Source organism: Anopheles merus, chromosome 2R, assembly GCF_017562075.2.
Source record: "Anopheles merus strain MAF chromosome 2R, AmerM5.1, whole genome shotgun sequence".
Taxonomy (NCBI): Eukaryota; Metazoa; Arthropoda; class Insecta; order Diptera; family Culicidae; genus Anopheles; species Anopheles merus.
This window is the reverse complement of record NC_054082.1, coordinates 340,482-358,269: the sequence shown is the minus strand read 5'-3', so window position 1 is coordinate 358,269 and position 17,788 is coordinate 340,482. Positions and strand designations below refer to the sequence as shown.

At 45.7% G+C, this 17,788-nt stretch overlaps 3 protein-coding genes across 10 annotated transcripts in view; 2 read left to right on the top strand and 1 right to left on the bottom strand.

Moving 5' to 3' along the window:
- LOC121589798 (A disintegrin and metalloproteinase with thrombospondin motifs 7) overlaps positions 1 to 6,479 on the top strand; it is a 19,132-nt gene extending 12,653 nt beyond the window's left edge. For both annotated transcript variants that reach the window (XM_041908955.1, XM_041908956.1), the window contains 5 exons: positions 9 to 122; positions 4,149 to 4,858; positions 4,928 to 5,309; positions 5,371 to 5,488; positions 5,571 to 6,479. In XM_041908955.1, coding sequence (XP_041764889.1) covers positions 9 to 122; positions 4,149 to 4,858; positions 4,928 to 5,309; positions 5,371 to 5,488; positions 5,571 to 6,155 — 1,909 coding nt within the window. In that variant the 3' untranslated portion in view covers positions 6,156 to 6,479. The remainder of the gene's footprint in view (positions 1 to 8; positions 123 to 4,148; positions 4,859 to 4,927; positions 5,310 to 5,370; positions 5,489 to 5,570) is intronic.
- Positions 6,442 to 17,788, bottom strand: LOC121589799 (myogenesis-regulating glycosidase). 7 transcript variants are annotated; one of them, XM_041908960.1, is made up of 8 exons: positions 17,770 to 17,788; positions 16,126 to 16,626; positions 15,905 to 16,067; positions 15,149 to 15,288; positions 12,680 to 12,848; positions 8,702 to 8,797; positions 6,762 to 8,622; positions 6,442 to 6,673 (listed from the first exon to the last, which is right to left on the bottom strand). In XM_041908960.1, the coding sequence occupies exons 2-8, from the start codon at positions 16,455 to 16,457 to the stop codon at positions 6,537 to 6,539; spliced, it is 2,898 nt and encodes a 965-aa protein (XP_041764894.1). In that variant the 5' UTR covers positions 16,458 to 16,626; positions 17,770 to 17,788; the 3' UTR covers positions 6,442 to 6,536. The 7 variants fall into 7 exon arrangements, with proteins under 7 accessions (XP_041764894.1, XP_041764892.1, XP_041764893.1 ...); XM_041908958.1 differs by lacking the exon at positions 17,770 to 17,788 and adding an exon at positions 17,323 to 17,740; XM_041908959.1 differs by lacking the exon at positions 17,770 to 17,788 and adding an exon at positions 17,323 to 17,740 and having other exon boundaries at positions 16,126 to 16,622.
- On the top strand, positions 9,886 to 11,981 carry LOC121589801 (cilia- and flagella-associated protein 45-like). The gene is made up of 4 exons (XM_041908966.1): positions 9,886 to 10,123; positions 10,192 to 11,350; positions 11,429 to 11,670; positions 11,748 to 11,981. Exons 1-4 carry the CDS (start codon positions 10,011 to 10,013, stop codon positions 11,851 to 11,853), a joined length of 1,620 nt encoding a protein of 539 aa, XP_041764900.1. The 5' UTR covers positions 9,886 to 10,010; the 3' UTR covers positions 11,854 to 11,981.

Genomic DNA, 17,788 nt, shown 5'->3' with positions numbered 1-17,788 from the left:
CCCAACAGAACCCTCGGCGTGGCCAACGTAGGCGGCATGTGTCGGCCGGACAAATCGTGCAGCGTCAACGAGGACAACGGCATTACCCTGGCGCATACGATATCCCACGAGCTGGGCCACAAGTAAGTGTTGACCGTTCCGACAAGAGTGCTCGGTTGCAACCCAACTGCCTATTTCCTGCCGGCGAATACCGACTTTCAAGCATGCTCGTTCGCTGATGGTGGTCCGCTTCGCCCACCATCACTCGACAACTTTTCACGTTTCACGCGGCTCTGCGCTAATCTGCCTTGACAGTAGCGCTCCGCAAACCATTCGCGTCCCCATTCGCGATGCATGCCGGGCGCGATGCATGGCTGCACCGGTGGAGGTGCGCGAGCCGACGGGCTTGCTTTAATTGTTGTTCAATATTTGCATTTGTTGTTATAATCCGTTCACAGTCGCTTACTGCGGATGGTATCAGAAACACCGCACTGGAAGGTGGGGGCTAGATGACAGGTTTTTGATTGATGACTTCCTCCGCCATGACTTGCGGGAAAAAAGGGAAATGATGTGCATGGATCAGATGTCACCGAAAAGACGACACTGCAGCCGTACAGCATCCCATTGGCACTATCGCACCAAGAAACATTGGCTGCAAAGCCTTTCCAATCAAAACTCGACTCACAACAACAAAGCCGATGCGCTGGCCAAACCTCGTCGGTAAAGATTTATGATCCCTAATTGTATTGACACGCTGAATAATTTATTGTTTTGCTATTCTGGCCGATGGAAGGGAGAATGCTGGCCGCCAGGGCAGCACCCCTATCGCTGGGTGGGGTTGAACCAAATGGGCCCTGGGATTGGCAAGGCATTAAGTCCCTCCCTCGAACGTTCTGGGGTACAGCACATCGATTGGTCAACCCTTTCAGTGCTTGGTTATTTATTGTGTACACCTTTGCACGCGTGTCAGGCGGACGTTAGTCAGGGGATTAGTTTGTTGTAATCACGGTCTGATTTCGATAAATTGTAGCCGTTGCTTTGCTGGCGAACTGCCTCCCCTCCCCCCCCCCCTCGCCATCCTTTCACACAAACGTACACTATTGTGTGCACACACGTACACACGTGTTTCTTACATTCAATTAGACATCCTTGCAGCGAGTTGATGATTTACACTGATCTACTCTCCACTTCCGAGCTACACAGCTTTGCATTCGACGACAGTACGCGATCAATCGAGTTGATCGATGGAAAGCGATCTCTGTAGCAAATGCTGTATGCAAGCATTGACTCTCGCTCGTTTGTTGGATCGACGATGATGGCAATGGCTGCACTACACGCGGCTCCTTTGTAGCCGATTTGTTGATCCGGCCGAAGAAAGGGCGGCTTTAATTGAACTGTCAGGAAAATCTCACCAACGATAATTTATGTATCTTTCTTGGGATACGATTGTTGGCATTTTTTCATCTTCTTTCTTGCGTTCCTTGCGATGCAAAGTCGGCTCACAGCTTGCGCGATGGTTTTTTTTTTTCTCACATTCGTTTAAACAAACGTGGCACGAACGATGACTTGTGAGGTTTTATCTGTTGCTGTAACATGTCAGCCGACAAGCCAAAATGGAAGCTAATTTCAATTCCAACCCAGCAAAAACAACAACAGATAATGCAGTTGTGATACCAAAAATCCTTCGATTTGATAAAGTAACATCGATTGAGACTTTGAAGCTTTGTTTTGCTGTTGTTGCCCCACTACTCTCACTACTGAATTTGTCCTTTTAGCAGCGTGAGGCATTTTAGTAGGCATTAGCCACTGCCAGTTTTTAACCAACTCAAAGACGCGGTGAGGCTGTTTCAGGGACATACAACCGTCTCATGCGAAATGCTACGGATTGCTGCTTGGCAAAGACAATAATTAACATAATATGCTAACCAGATGCAAAGTGTGCGAACAAGCGTGACAAAAGCCATTCGAACGCATTCACACTAATGCCACTAAATTCAGCGGCAGTGGCACCGGCACCTTCCGACGGAATGCTTCCGAATACGTACGTACGTCCCCTAACCGCACTGCAAGCTGCACTGCACTGCAGGTGGATGCTAGCAGGTGCGGGATTAATTATTCTGCAATTATTTAGATTAGAGCTAATTTTTCATTTAGACCAGCACACCCCGCCCGTGCCGGATCGTATCTTTCTAACGGGTGCGATAGACGAGCGTCGTACTGCTGGCGATCGTTCGTCTTTACGCCAATAGCGCTTGTGAGATCGCGAGATACCCTTCGCCAGGCATCGCAACTCCATTGGCCACATAACCTATAGCGCCGTCGCAAAGTCTCCTTAACGTCTCGTCCGAGCTCGATGGGGTTTTTTTTTTTACTCCACAGTTTCAACCCGTCACAAATATATTCTCAATGCGGGTGATCAATCGGGACTCCGTCAACCGGTACCGGTGGGTTTATATTGAAATTTATGTCAACAGCGACACGCTGGCTGCATCTAATAGCGCAACCACCCCGTACCGTAAGGTGTATCAAGCTGTCTTTTCATTATAAATTTTATAACAAACAAACAGTTTGTTCTACCGGATGGCCCCTCAGGCATCACGCTGTGACGCTAATGGTTACCACTGCGTTTAAGGCGAAGCCGAGCGATGCAGAATAATTAGAACAACTTTATTAGGCCCAACGCAAAACCTGCAAACGCTAACGTATGCCGTTTGTGTCTGTGTTCGAGCCACAATCATAAAAGTCACAAACGCACCTCGGAACGATCCATCAGTGTTTGCTGCGCTGTATCGATTACTAGTCCTAGTCAGTCAGGTCCTGGTCACTGCATGCAGATAATGATAAGATGATGTCATGCACTATCGAAAGTAGTCCCATAAATCTGCATTATCATGAGACTGCTGCAACTGACGCGCGAGCAGAAACCGCACGATCGCTAATACTTCCATCACACGGTTAAACCAATGGATGAACATTTCTGAGCTCAGTGCTGCACGCGCTACTTTCTGCGCACCAGAAAGAGGATAGCTACAGCCGCAGTATGATCAACAATTAGAGAGAAAAAAAAACAGATATGTGCTTCATAAAAATGCCCAATGATGTCGATCAGTTGCGAAATTTTCTGCGTAGCGGCAACGGCAGATACTTTATTGCTATCTGCTATCTGCACGGTTTATTCTGGCCTATGGTTTATCTCGTGGCTATGGTATCAATTTCTGTTGAATTCCGCCCGCCCGACGATCAGCTTGGGTGCAATTAATTAACTTCACTTAAGCGCGCCAATCATACTCCCGCCGAATGGTAGCATTCGCGGGGTGTGATATATGTAGAAGAAATGAATCGCTGCATAAGATTCAACTGCCTTGCGCCATTACCACGAGTCAATTTCATTTGGAAATTGTTAAAATCTTAATAGAGTTACTACTTGATAATACTGAAGTTGAACCTCACCAGTAACGGATTTGCGAAGGAGGACGGAGCGTTTTTGCTTAAATTATTGATGAATGTTTTTTAGCACATAATATCACAGGAAATCACCAGAAAACTCCGGACAATGACGAGTTGTTGACTACGTTTTCATGCAATAAACATTCCGTGTAGTATGTCAGTCCGAAGCAGGCGCGCACAAATTCATTCGCGATTCGACAACCAGCAACACAAGTAACAACTCAATTCTCTGACTACTACCCAGTGCCGTAATAATGTTCGCCACGTCGAACATGTCCTGCAGGCCTGTCTTGTTCAGGGTGTAGTAAAGCGTGCAAACATATATGCCTTGCAAGATCAATCCCTTGGTGTTGGTTGATTTATCGTGGTGTGTCACCATAAATCTTTCCTTCGATTTCTATTCACACTCTGCGAAACGCTGTGTTTATTCACGCTTGGCGATTTTGTTAGTATAATTTCATAGTACATACTATCTCACGGACCCACACCCCTCGTACAGGCAGGCGGGCAGACAGAAAGCAGCGGAGACAAGTTATTAGAAACCACTAAACATATGATTGTGTGATAAGACAAATTATACGAGCTCAGCCCCACCATTAACAACGCTAGCCCTTACCGTATATAGGTTGCATGCTTCCTGGTTCAGTATTAAGTTCACAGGATTCGGAAACTATTTCGCACAGAAAATTGCCCTAATCAGCTGTTCCTTTCTATGTTTGCAGTTTTGGAATGTACCACGATACGGCGAAAACCGGTTGCGATCACCGTATCGGACCGATTCTTCACATTATGACGCCAAGCTTCGAAGCCGATACTATGCAGGTGTCATGGTCAAACTGTAGCCGGCGTGACATTACGCACTTCCTTGACCAGGGTCTTGGCAAGTGTCTCGAAGATGCCCCCAGCCAGGAGGAGTACGAGTACCCGGAGCTCCCCCCAGGGGCCATGTACAATGCGGATCTGCAGTGCCGATTGCAGTTCAACTCGACCGACGAGGATATGACCGTGTGCTCCAAGCTGGACGAAATCTGCACACAGCTCTGGTGTCTTGTGGGTGAAGTGTGCACCACAATGTTACGACCTGCGGCCCCGGGCACCAATTGTGGCCGGCGCATGTGGTGCCAAAATCAAAAGTGCGTCGATGTCGAAGAACTGCCCGCCCCGGTCGACGGTGGCTGGGGAGACTGGAGTCCCTGGAGCGAATGTTCCCGCTCGTGTGGCGTCGGCATTGCTAAGCAAACCCGGGAATGTGACCATCCATCGCCGGCCCACGGTGGCATGTTTTGCATCGGCGAACGGGCGCGCTACAAAACCTGCCACGTCCAGGCCTGCCCGCTGGGGACGCCCAGCTTTAGAGCGGAACAGTGCTCAGCCCATGACAATGACACTATCAAGGGGGAAAAATACTCCTGGCTTCCTTACTTCGATAAAAGTAAGTGCAATAACGGGAACTATTATCGATTCATTCGGTTAATACCCGCTCTTTCCCCTGCCTTTCCAGATGAGCCGTGCGAGCTGTACTGCAGTAACACGGAGGACACAATGATCGTACCGTTCGGAGACACGGCGGCCGATGGCACCTTCTGCAACCTGGGTACGAACGACATGTGCATCGGCGGTATCTGTCGCAAGGTAGGTTGTGATTGGGTTGTCGACTCAAACACTACTGAGGATAGGTGTGGCGTTTGTGGCGGTACCGGTGACACTTGCTTCGTGAAGAAGGGCGAAATTAACAAGAAGATCAACACAACCGACGGTGTACACGATGTACTAATGATTCCTGCTGGAGCACGCAATGTGCTTATAGAGGAGATATTGCCGTCGAAAAATTTCATCGGCGTCGGTCGCTCCACTGGAAACGAATGCTATCTTAATTGCAACCAGTAAGTTCATTTAGCGCTGCGCCATCGCACATCATTAACTCGATTCGGTTTCCCATCTTAGCTTCATTCAACTGCCCGGCGAGTACGAGGTAGCGAGCAGTCTGTGTCTATACGAGAGGGAAAACGAACAAGAACGACTCAAAATTCCCGGCCCTATCATGGAGGATGTGAATGTGTTTGTAAGTGTTCATTCGTTGATTATTCTGTCCTTATTGCGACCACAGCAATCGGTTGTCCTAATTTGCCCTTATCTTTCGTCAGATCGTAATCAAGAAGAAGAACAATCAGGCAGGAATACGCTACGAGTATACACTTCCTTCACACAACGGCAAAAACCAATCGGCGTACTACTGGAAGCTAACGGACTGGTCAGTTTGCTCGGCCACCTGCGGCGGAGGAAAACAGTTCCGTGAGTCAATATGTTATCATCGTGGCAAGGGAGTGGCTAAGGAGGAGCTGTGCCTGCGGCATGCATTTGGGAAGCGGCATGAACTGATTGCGCGAGACTGCAACGACGATCCGTGTCCGTTTAACTGGTGGGTTGGACCTTGGCAGCTATGCCTAATGACTTGCCGCAAGCCACACAAGCCTGTGCCGATACGGCGTAGATCGATTCTATGCGTTGATTCCAACTCCAACGCTCGACCGGATACGCATTGCAATAACAAGCCCCGACCACACGACAAGGAACCCTGCGGCGAGGAACTGCCCGTATGTCAAGAAAATCAGCGATCAGGCCAGGAAACAGAACGTCCCGATACGATACCATTCGAAGAATTCGGTCCCTCCGATCTTCCATCCCCGTCGACACCGGCTGACGACTATGAGGTGAACAACAACATCTGAAACACAACAATCGCGCCGCAGTGCGACCTTGGAGAGTGAATATGTTATATTAACATTTATGGCACTGCTCTCGGTGTTTGCATAGACATGCTGGACACACCTTGCCCAAACAGTTTGTGAAATAAAACGCACTCGTGACTATACTCAGTACAAAACTGCATGCATTTGCCGATCAGCATTTGCGCACTGTGTATGATGCTAACTGCTGGCTGCGGAACATGCAGCACTCTTCATAACGCTTTACGTACTTTTTTATGATGTCATTTGAGACCACGTGTTTGTATTTAATAAATCTTTATTTTATAGAATAAATAGTATACTTCAGATTCATCTGCCTTTTGCGTGCTCTGGACAGAGGAGAAATGTAGGCTAGCGCTGCAGCTAGAAGCGCGTATTATCTGGCATTTTTATGAAATAAGCTACTTTATTCTGCGGCACATGATAGTTGTGTATCCATCGGCTTCCCTTCCGCAATGACTCATCGATGCCATCCTTCCAAACGCCCTGCGGTAAATAAACTGCAACAAATGCATACACAAAAAAAAATTAGAAAATTCGACCACTTTTGCGTGCGTGATACAAAACTAGAGACAGCCACGAACATACCTTCACGAACCGTTTCTCCTTTTTTGAGCACGGGCGCCACAATCATTCCATCGCCAATGGAAAATTCATCGTCGATCGAAAAACAGTTCACATCGGTCGAATCCAGCATCCAAAGCGGGCGGATGATCGGCAATCCTTCGTCCATGGCGATGCTCGAAAAACGCTCCAGCAGGGGAAGCACTCTCTGCCGAATGTCGGCCAATTCTTTGGCAATTACCGTTACCGTTTCATCCCTATATTCCGACGGTAGGTGAGTGAAACGCAACACGGGCAGAAACGTGGCAAGCTGAAGCCATCGGATGTACAGCTCCTTATCAGGCAGTGGTGGCAGCTCGAAGGAGTAGTATGAATACATTTTCTTTAATTGCTGCGTAGGCAGCACAAAGTCTCCACCGACGGGGCCTGGCATTAAGAACGGAAAGCCTATAATGCCGTAGGAAAGCATCGTAGGAATTATGCTTTGCAGCCCACTCCACGAGCTATTCACTGGCGGTAGACTAAGAAACGCTGGCGGACGTGGCACGGATATGGCACTCGACACACCAAAGATGCTCAGCGTGCCTTCAAAGCGCTCCATGAAGTAGTTTTTATACTCGTCCGGATTGACAAGCGTCTGGGAGCATTGATAGTAGCGTGGAATGTTGAACGCAGTGCCAAAGTCCACAAAATAGGAGTCTATCTCTACCGTTTCCGATATCTTTTTCAGCTGCTCGGCCAGCCACGGTATGGAGGCATTATTGGTTACGTCCAACACACCGGCGCTCGTAGTGCTCTTGTAACGGGTGAGTGCCGGAATGCTTCTTTCCGATTCGCGTTCAAATATAAGCAGCTTTTTGGCGACCGCTTCCCGGAAGTTGCTACTTTCGGTGCTGATGAACGGTTGAATCATAAACGAAACGCGGAAGCCTCGCCGGTGAAGTATGTTTACGGTTTCGTCCAACGTGGGGAAACGCTCCGTATCCAGCCGGAAATCGCCAATCGTGCGCTGCCAAAACTCGTTCACAAGCACATGCCCTAGCCGCAAATATCCGAGCGCAATGATGCTTTCCGTGTAATTGTAGATGGCCACCTCGGTGAGATCTTCCTGCTTGGAGGCCGGTATCTGCCATACTGGTTCGCGTAGCAGAGACTTTATCACGTCATTATCCCGCTCAGTCAATCCATCCCACAGGCTTTTCTGCATCAGCCCGTTGTGAAGCGTTTTCATGTCCGGTCCCGAGCAAACGGTGTACTTCAACTCTGGGAAGCGCGTCTGCTGGTTTACAAAGGCAAATTTGTCGTTTTTGCCCTGCAAACACAGCCGTTTGCCGGAATCGGTGTTTACGCTTACGTATAGAGGCGTCTTCTCGTCCACTTGAATGGCAACTCCGCGTGAGTTTAGAAAATATCGCTTCAGTGCGTTGCCCCACTGATGCATGTTGATGTCACCGGTCACGAACGGTCCGGCAGGAATCGTTGCTTTCCCGAGAATGTATTCAATGCCCTTGGTCAATCCTCCGCCATACCAGAAGCCACGCTCCTCGGAAACATCGAAACAGTCCGTCGGGTAGAGATCCGCTAGCAAAGACTCCCACTGAAACGAGTAGCATTTGATGTCCGGTCCTGGCGATTTGGCTAGATTCATGTAAAGTCTCGCCTTTGAGTTCCACTCATAACAAACACTGCCATCGTCCTTCAGATCCTTCGGCAAGCAGTTGTACGGCTGCTCGATATTCAGCGAAGTTCCCAACACACCCGTTAATAGCTCGCCCCCTTTCCCATCCAGCAGTCGAAAGTTCCTAGTTTTCTTGTGAAACTTAATACTCTCGAAGTACGACTTGGCCAACAGCTTCTGGTTGTACATAACGTACGCATAGCCAACCTGAAACGTTTTACAAACTAATTAGCACCACAAACACCACACTCTCAAGAACAGTGCATTGCGTTCGTTATTTACTCACCAGAAATACTATGATAAGGAATAACATCCCGACAAACACGCGAAGCTTGTAGTCTTTAGTTTCGCGCTTTTTCTTGCGAATGATAGCAGGTACGTTCTGTAAACGAAACAAGCAAATATTAAAACACGACCATCGTATGTGGGAAACCAATCAGCGACGGCATGGTCGCTGAATTATCACACCACTCGCACCCCAAATTAATTTTGATAGCAGTTGTAGGTTCAGCCTAAGGCGGGCGACGCTCGGAATAATTAACATTGCTGATATCTGTATACAGGTATTTAGTTTCTTCTTATTTCAATATTGATTGTGCAAGTAACTACACTACGTAGTGTTTTCTATTGTGTCAAATATTGAACTTGCTCTATCGAGCAACCACATATCACATAAATTAATAGTAGTCAATCCTTGCTATAGGGCATTTCGGAAACTTAGTAAGTAAGTTTGATTCGGCCTGGTGTTACGACACTAGCAATAAAATCACTTCATACCAGAACAATTATTACCTCGCGCAATGCCTGCCATCTTAAGAGCGATGGAACTTGTGATCGTTTTTCCCGATCTATATAACAAACAGATACTTTTCTCGAACGGAGAGGCAGGTTACATTTTGACTTATCTAAATCAGCCAAACAAGCGAATGAACCGTTTGCACTTGTTTGTTCGTCGTTCAACGGTTGACCAGCTTTATCTAGCTCTTCCATAGAAGCTTCGGCCTTTCCTTTTAGACCGATCATTGCTGATTTGTAAATGAACCTGTCCGCCCACTACTACCACTCTGGGCGACCATATCTAGTCTGATCGCTAGAAGCATCTATCAGGGTGCAGGCTCCTGAGAGACGTATTCAATATTGATATACATTATTATCTTCTTTTTATCATCTCAATTCCCGGCCCCCGTCATCCGTAGCACGTTTTCACACATTTTTGGCCAACATATGTGATGATAAGTTGCACCACACCACACCACTGTTTCCTTTCCTTTCTAGGGCAACCGTTACTATGAGCTACCGGCACGTCGGACACATCAAACAATCGCAAAGCAATACAAACTGGGAAACATTTCGTATTGGTCGATGGCGAACATCAAACGTTTCCTAGGCTACTGGCTGTAGGATTGGCGCTGTTTATTACTTTCACTACGCGACGGTTTAGGGTACACCTGGAAACCTAAGTAAACATTTCATTTTATTAGCGCATTGGTATCGGGTTGCATCGACGTTGCAAGAGAGTAGTGCAAAGTGTTTCCAGAACAATTTTTAAAACTCCATCTAAGTAATAGCAAACAATTTATTGAACGATTTTCAATATGCCAATGCAATCGAAACATTCCAAAAACTTTGTAAAAGCTCAAGCCAAATCTAACTACAGCAATGATTTGCCAGCGAAACAACATCGCCCGGGAGTTTACAATCGCCATCAGTAAGCTTGCCAATACTTTATGTTAAGGATTCTTCGTACAGTTATTGAGCATTTGCTTCGTTTTTCAGCCCGCAGGAATGCGATCTCATGCTTCGATGGAGACCCATTCATCTTCAGAGAGATGATCCGTACGAAGGGAAAAATGTCGTTCAAATCATGAACAAGGACAATGTGCGAAATTTGCTTATCCCCAGCAAAGAATCGTCCGTATATCCGGCTTTCTGGTCTAAGGAGGACTATGAACGCATGCAGGACAAGGCTAAACTAAAGACGCTCGAGGATCGATTGGCCCAATTTAAAGCAAATGAGACAGAGAAGAAGAATATGCTGGAAGAGTCTGAACGGCGCAAGAAACGACTGCAAGAAATTGATCGCGAGCGGCAACAAAAAGGTGGAAAAGTGGGCAACATACTGGAAGATGGAGAAGGTGACCGAGACTCCGATACGAGCCCCAGGAAAATCATCGACCGAGCGTTCCTCGCCAAACAGGAGCAAGAGGAAGAGGTCAAACGGGCCAACCGCATCATTCTGGCCGCCAAATGTCACATTATACGGGATGCACAGATTGCGGAAAAGCAGGAAATCGAGCGGGAACTACGCACGGAGGAGCTGCGCCTCGAGAAAATGATGTTGCAGGAAAATGAAAAAGCTCTCAAAGAAGAGGAAAAGAAAAGGGAAGTGAACAAAGTGCTCACCACGCAACACTCGGAGGAAATACGTAACCAACTGTTGGAACGCGAAAAGATGCGCCTCAAGGAAGCGGAACGGATCGAGGAAGAAGCGCGCGTTCTGAAACAAGCACAAATGGCAATTGCGGAAGAAGAAAAGCGGAAGGAAAAGGAACGCCATGATCGTGTCAATCAGGTCCGCGAGGGATTAAAGAAGGCATACGAGCTATCCGCTCACTACAAGCAGGTGGAGTTCGAGGAGCAACGTATAGCCGAGCTTAAAATTCAGGAGTATATGCGCCAGAGAATGGAACGGCAGAAGAAAATAGAATTTGAGCGCAAAATTGCTGCCGAAGTGCGGGAAAAGGAGCACGACCGAATGCTCAAGATTCAGCAAAAACTGCTCGACACCAAATCGGAGAAGAATGATATGGACCTTCGGCGGGGCCAGGAACACATCGAGCGGGAATTTCGACGCCGTGAGAAAGAGGCCGCCATCAAGAAGAAAGAGCTCGAGCAACAGTTGGCAGTGGCGCGGGCCGCCCAATTAGAGGCCGTGGTAAGTCAATGCCCATGCTTGCATAAACTCGCATACGCAACACCACATTCAGTAAAGCATTTTGTTTGCCCATTTTAGAAAACGGAACGTGCCATGCAGCTAGCTCGCGATGAGCAAGAGCATAAAAAAGCGATTGAAAAGCTAAAAGTTGAAGAAGCCAAGGAGATGGAACAGAAACGGAAGCAGCTTAAACTGCGTGAAAGATACCGCGAAGAGATCATTCAACAAATGAACCTCAAAGAGCAAGAGCGCCGCGAAAAGGAACGTATTGCTAAGAACGAACAGCAAGCCCTACTGGAAGCGGAAAAGAAACGTGACAGGTATGTAACATATATGAACGCATTTAGCCAATAGTGTATACATACACTTCCCTTTACACTACATTCTCTTCCATTAGGAACATCAAAACTATTATTGCCAACAAAATAAAAATGATGAAAGAGAGCCAGGTCCCGGAACGTTTCATCAAGGATGTGGAGCGTCAGCTCAATCTCGGAAAGTGAGCGTGAGTGGAGAGCGCGAGGAGGGCAGGGGGGCTCACTGCATGCGTCTCGCAAGTACGTCTGGTTTCAATATCGTGTTTTCCCACTTCATATGAATCTATCCAAATAAATTCGTGTGTGATTCTTTATGTTCTTATCTTTCAAACATGTCGCCTTCACAATCACAAACTGTCGATCAAACTTTCACAAATAGCACTTACAACCTGATTTAAACATGGCTTGGTGCCGTGATGACCTTGTAATATTAATCATCTCGTTTTACATGGAAAACAATGCTCAAGTGTACACAGTTTGCGGTTTTCTCATTCATTCAGCCGTCTCATTGATCAGACAGTTTGTATCCATTACTTGCGTGCTGAAAAGATGCAAATCAATGTGCAAAATCGTTGCAAATCATTTTTTATCGCTGAATATAAAACATACTATGCGATCCATTTTGCGAACACGTAAAACGATCAGAACATAAAGCCAGCACCAATATCCCCCTAGTCGTGATCGTTTCGTTACACTGGATACACTGTACTCACTACCAACGACCGCGGTAATTTTCTAATTTGGCTCACTTAACCCCATTCTCAACGGCGTCTTTTGTCGCCTTAAGCACATGTCAGCCTTAAGCAAGACCTGGCGACGCCTGCCGTGCGCTGTAGATCACCAAAGCAAATCATACACAGCCCGATACAGCCCGTTGGAACCGGTTGGAACTGAAACAAAACCTCCCGCAAAACATGAACCTCCCGCTCCCGATGACGCACGTTTTAACACAGGGATTCCCAAAAACCTGGAATAATTTTACCTTTCTGCTTCTTCATTTGCAAAAGCTTACCTGCATTTTTTCCTTCAGCAAGCTGGCTAATGAGTTTACGCTGGTGATCGAAGCCTGATTGCTTAGCACGCTGTGCGTATCGAAGTCGTTCGACATCATCTCCTTGTCGTTCAATCTCAAGGCGGGCAGTGGTGCAATCGAGGAGCGTCGTTTAGTCCGGAAGAGGTTTCTGTTTCATTTGGTGGTACATGCATGGAGATATGAAATTAAACAATATCAAGACTTAGTGTAAATGACCGTTTCGGTAACCATACAACCACCACAATCGATTTAAACTTCTACTTTGATATAAATGTCACTTGATGAATACTCAAAATATGCTTACTATAGCAGCTAACAGCTGTTGTTAGGAAGTAAAATGCAATATAGACATTATACACTTAAACGATCTGACACCGCGCGTAACAGCCCTGAACCGACCGGCAAGGCAGACCTTATCTCGTTGAATGCGGCAATGGTAGTGCCAGACGCACTGCCGCACCGTTCGACACACAACAGCTGTTTGTTTGTCTGGCTGTTGTTGTAGATGTTGTTGTATCATAAACTTCGTCATCGTGTCGGAATCGGTTTCAAATTCACGCGCGCTGTAGTGCTATTTTGTTTGAGGTGTGAGTGTGGCAACTGGTTTGAATTAAAACTGGTTTTGTTGTATCATATATACTTTCAACGATTCGTTTGTTGTCATACTATTCTGTACTGCCAATCATCGGTCAAGCACTGTATGAATGTAAATCATCGAAAACGTAAATACTGCTAAACACATTGCACCCACTGTAATATCATTGAATGTTCCGAGAGCTGTCTATCTCAGCTCTGCACCGTTTGCGTTTGCAATAGAGAGAAACTCGTTCTGTGATTCGGAGAGTAAGGTTCAGTGTCGTCATTCTTCATAGTCCTTCTTATAGGCTGGGAGTAAAATACCCATCTGCACGATATGAATATAATGAATTCAACTTTATATGATAACGTATTCTGTTTGTACTGTTCTGCCAAGATGTTGCGTGCTTTGTTTACGTATACGTATACGTATACGTATACGCATACGCGAACCTCAACGACCCTCGGACCAAGGATAGCCGCTAATACAATATCAGCACAGAATTAATCGGCAGCGTAGGAGGAACGCGGAATATGCACTCCAAGCAAATGAATAGTTATTTACAAGGAAAGGTTACCATGATAAGCAACAACAAATGTTTCAATAATTATCACTGATGCACATTGCACATACAGTGATATTTCACACCACTTTTGCAACACTTTAATAGTTTCGATTATTTCAATTAAAATGCTCTTTCGTCTGATGGAACAGTGATTGGAACAGCATTAATACTCCGTAGATGTAGGCTTGTACGACGTAACAACATGCCCGTCATGGGTTCAAGTCCCTAATAGACCGTGCTCCTATACGCAGAACTGACTATCCTGCTATGGTAACAATAAGTCACTGAAAGCCAAGCTCACTTTACTAGTGGGTACTGGCAGGCCTTGACCGACAGCGGTAGTTGCGCCAAAGAAGAAGAAGAAGAAGATGTTGGATTGCTTATATTTCCCTTACCCTACTTACCCTTACCCTGTTTGGCCGAAGTGACTGAAGGTGGCATATTTAGGCTCCACCACAAACTCTTCCATTTCACACTCGCGCTGCACAGAGCACTGGTTGACCATAATCAGCAATTATTTGGCATACACTGGCAGCTGCAAACACGGTCACATGTACTCAAACTAAAACTTCTAATCCTAATGGCAAATGTTCACAGCGAATACACCTTATCATTCGATCGCTCAGTTCAAACTAGCCTCTGCTCTGTTTACCTTATATGCCGAGCTCGCAGAGATGCGATGGGCGAAAAAGATGGAAACGGTTGATCGATTCCTGCGCCTACTAAGAAACTAACCTAGCCTAGTCGTAGAGACGATTAAGATGCTGACCGATTGAAAATTCCAACACAACGCACAAACACACACATGATGATGATGATGGCCAAAGCCCCATCGCTGATTGTATCAAACGCTCAGTTGATGTGTTTGAAGATACTTAGTGCCAGCGACAGCTAAACGTTGCGCGGTTGCAATCTTATTTTATTGCAATACAATTATTTTCATACCTGTCACACAATGAGCCAAGTACATTGGATTTGCGGTCAATAGAATCACGTTGAAAAATATTATTTATTCTACGCTGTGATTGCAAAGGGAACAAATGAAAAGATAATTTGCATGTCGTGCGAGTGATTACAGCAACTAGTTTTGTTTTTGACAGAAGCAAATTGTTCGTTCGCAATCCAGCTCACAATGTTTTTTTAGCTGTCCACACTATATATTTGTCCATTTGACCATTGATCCAATGGCTATGTAGGATATCGCAAGACGCTCGTGCGATAAGCGTTCTGCAATGATTTATAGGTTATTTGTGGAAAAGTGAAATCTTATCTTTGATAAAAGATATCCAGCTTCAACGCTACTCACTTGCTGCGGGGTTTATCGTCCTCGTCGCTACTGCTATCATCATTAAACTGTAGCATTGGTTTGAGGTTTGCTGGTGTAGTAGGAGTTTCTGGAGTGACCGTAGTTCCGTCCGACAGAGAATCTGATCCAGATTCCATGACCTGGAAATGGAAACCAATGTTATGTATTATGTGTGTGCTAGCTATTGCGCATTCATTCGTGTTCAGAGGTTCACTAGAGCACTTGGTAATCGTTTTGTTTAAAACACTTTTGTAAAAAGAAGATTTCGATTCCGTCGTGCGCAATGTGTACAGTAGTTTCGTGCTTCCAATGGATCTTCCCCAGTACCGTGAGAGTACTTCGTAATTAGAAGCGAACACATTTTACCTCCACTCAAGATCATCCGATCCACTCAACCATTGTTACTCGATTAGCATTACCAAGCTAAGAAGTAATGGTGCAATTTGTAGCATGGTCGTTCTATGTTTGCCTATAATTTGAAATCCTTTCAGATGGTAATATGCCTCACGTTGCTGTATAAACGGCGGAAAAAAACGACCCTTACGCCATTTTAGGGTAAATTAATCGCCAACTAATTTACCTACCTATTTTAGTTGAATCGCCAAAGACCACAGACCGGCAGACTGTACTATAACCTTCGACAACACCCTTTAACTCATCAACTGTACAGATACGATATTCGAAAGGCGTTGAGGAGATTGAATGCATCTCTTTTAACAGTTTTCACCATTCCATGCATCGTTACATCATACTTACCGATATTTTTGAACCATTTTCACATTCATGGGCTGATCTCAGTACTTCCAGTTCATTCACATTCAGGCTTGGTAAGGAAATGGAGTTTCGACGCAAACCTCTAGCTCGTTCGTCGATCAGTTTCAGCTCCGTAGCTTTGTCTCTCGCCTCTTCGATCAAATCCCTATGGGTGGAAGTAGTAATTAGTTTCTGTGAATTTATTCTCTAATACGGCGGCTCACCCATCATTAGTACTGGTGTCGATGGAAACTGTTAGCTTTTCCTGCATCCTTCTTTCGGCAAGGCTGGGACCCGCTGCGTGACGGCCAGTAATATAGGCTCGAGCGAGATTCTCCTGGCTTTCCGTCATAATGTCGTACTCTTGGTCAACTGTCGATCTACTACTGATCGCGGCTGCCAAACGATCGCCGCCGTCGTCAAAGCAGTCGTCTTCGTGATCCGAATCGACAAAGGGGATGTTCTCTTTCTCGATTGGGACGCCTGCCTTGGACTGCCGACCGTGCCCTTGCCGTGACGTTCCATGTGGTTCATCCGTTGTAGCACCTTTGTGCATGATCGCGATTTGTTTGCACTATCTATTTGATACAAACTCACGTACGATGTAACTTTTCCCTCGACGCACCTCTCTTTCTGGATTTTTCTCTATCCTCCTCACACACACACACACACACACACAAACACTCACACACACTATTTGGTTCGGGTGCACACTGACTATCTTTCTTATTTTAGAAATATTACGTTAGGAAAATAAAAGTAAAGCACATTTCTTAGCACCATCAATCTTATTGAATTATGAAGGGTTAATATCAACAGCAATCCACAAAATAGGAGCAGCGACGCATCGTAAAGTCACGTTTTATTAATTCGCGTCATTTGCAACCGGGACACTTGCACCGTGAGCTACATCGGCCGTCCATTATGCCATTCAAATTATTTCCTAAAGGCACACAGCAATTAACCAATGTTGCGAAGCTGGCAAACGAAACACCGGCGACACAACCAACTGTTGTTTAAAAATTAAAAACTGTTAAATATTATTTGAATTTGAGCATTTCAACTAAAAAAATTAGCTCCACCTGGAATGTACTATCATATTCGTGCACGACCAATCTTCAAACGAACCTCTCGAAAAGAAGGATGTCCAGAAAGATAAGATAATCTGTGCCGATCACACTCGTTGGACTTTTTTATCGTTGCTTTACACAGTGCATTTTCCAATGCGAACTGACAATCAATCATTACACCCGTTAATGCGCTAAATACGCGGAATCTTATCGCTTCATCCAACGAAAAGGAAAATATTATCTTCACGTTCGTTCACATATCATGCAACAATTTGAATTAAAAGGATTATTGTCTTATGTGTAATGAAGTTGTTTTAGGATTCTCAGATACATTTACCAAACACATCATACCAATCTTGCACACGAATGTTTCCACTACTTTACAACACCGCAATATCTATGGCAATGGAGCTATGGTACTGCCATGCCATACAGCGACTGCCAAGTTCCGCCGATGCAAATTCTATTTCACACTTTTCCGTTAATCGTGTTGCTCAAAGCCATGCTCTGAGCGGCAATATCACACAGCTCTACGCGAAACTTCATCGGTAAGGCAGAATATGAAAATCCATTTCATCGCATTTTTTGTTTTCTACAGTGCAACCTCGTCGCCTTATCGACTTATTAGTACCGACAGTCACTAAAACACGCAGACGATTTAACCGCAACACAAGTAACCGTACAAACACACGGTAAGACACTGGGTGGCTTAGTCAAGCAAATCGTAGCTTCTGGGGACAACTCTAGTCAGATTTGATGAGTTAGTAGCACCGCTGTACACCGTTCTCTTTCGCTTACCTGGTGTGATTGGGTTACA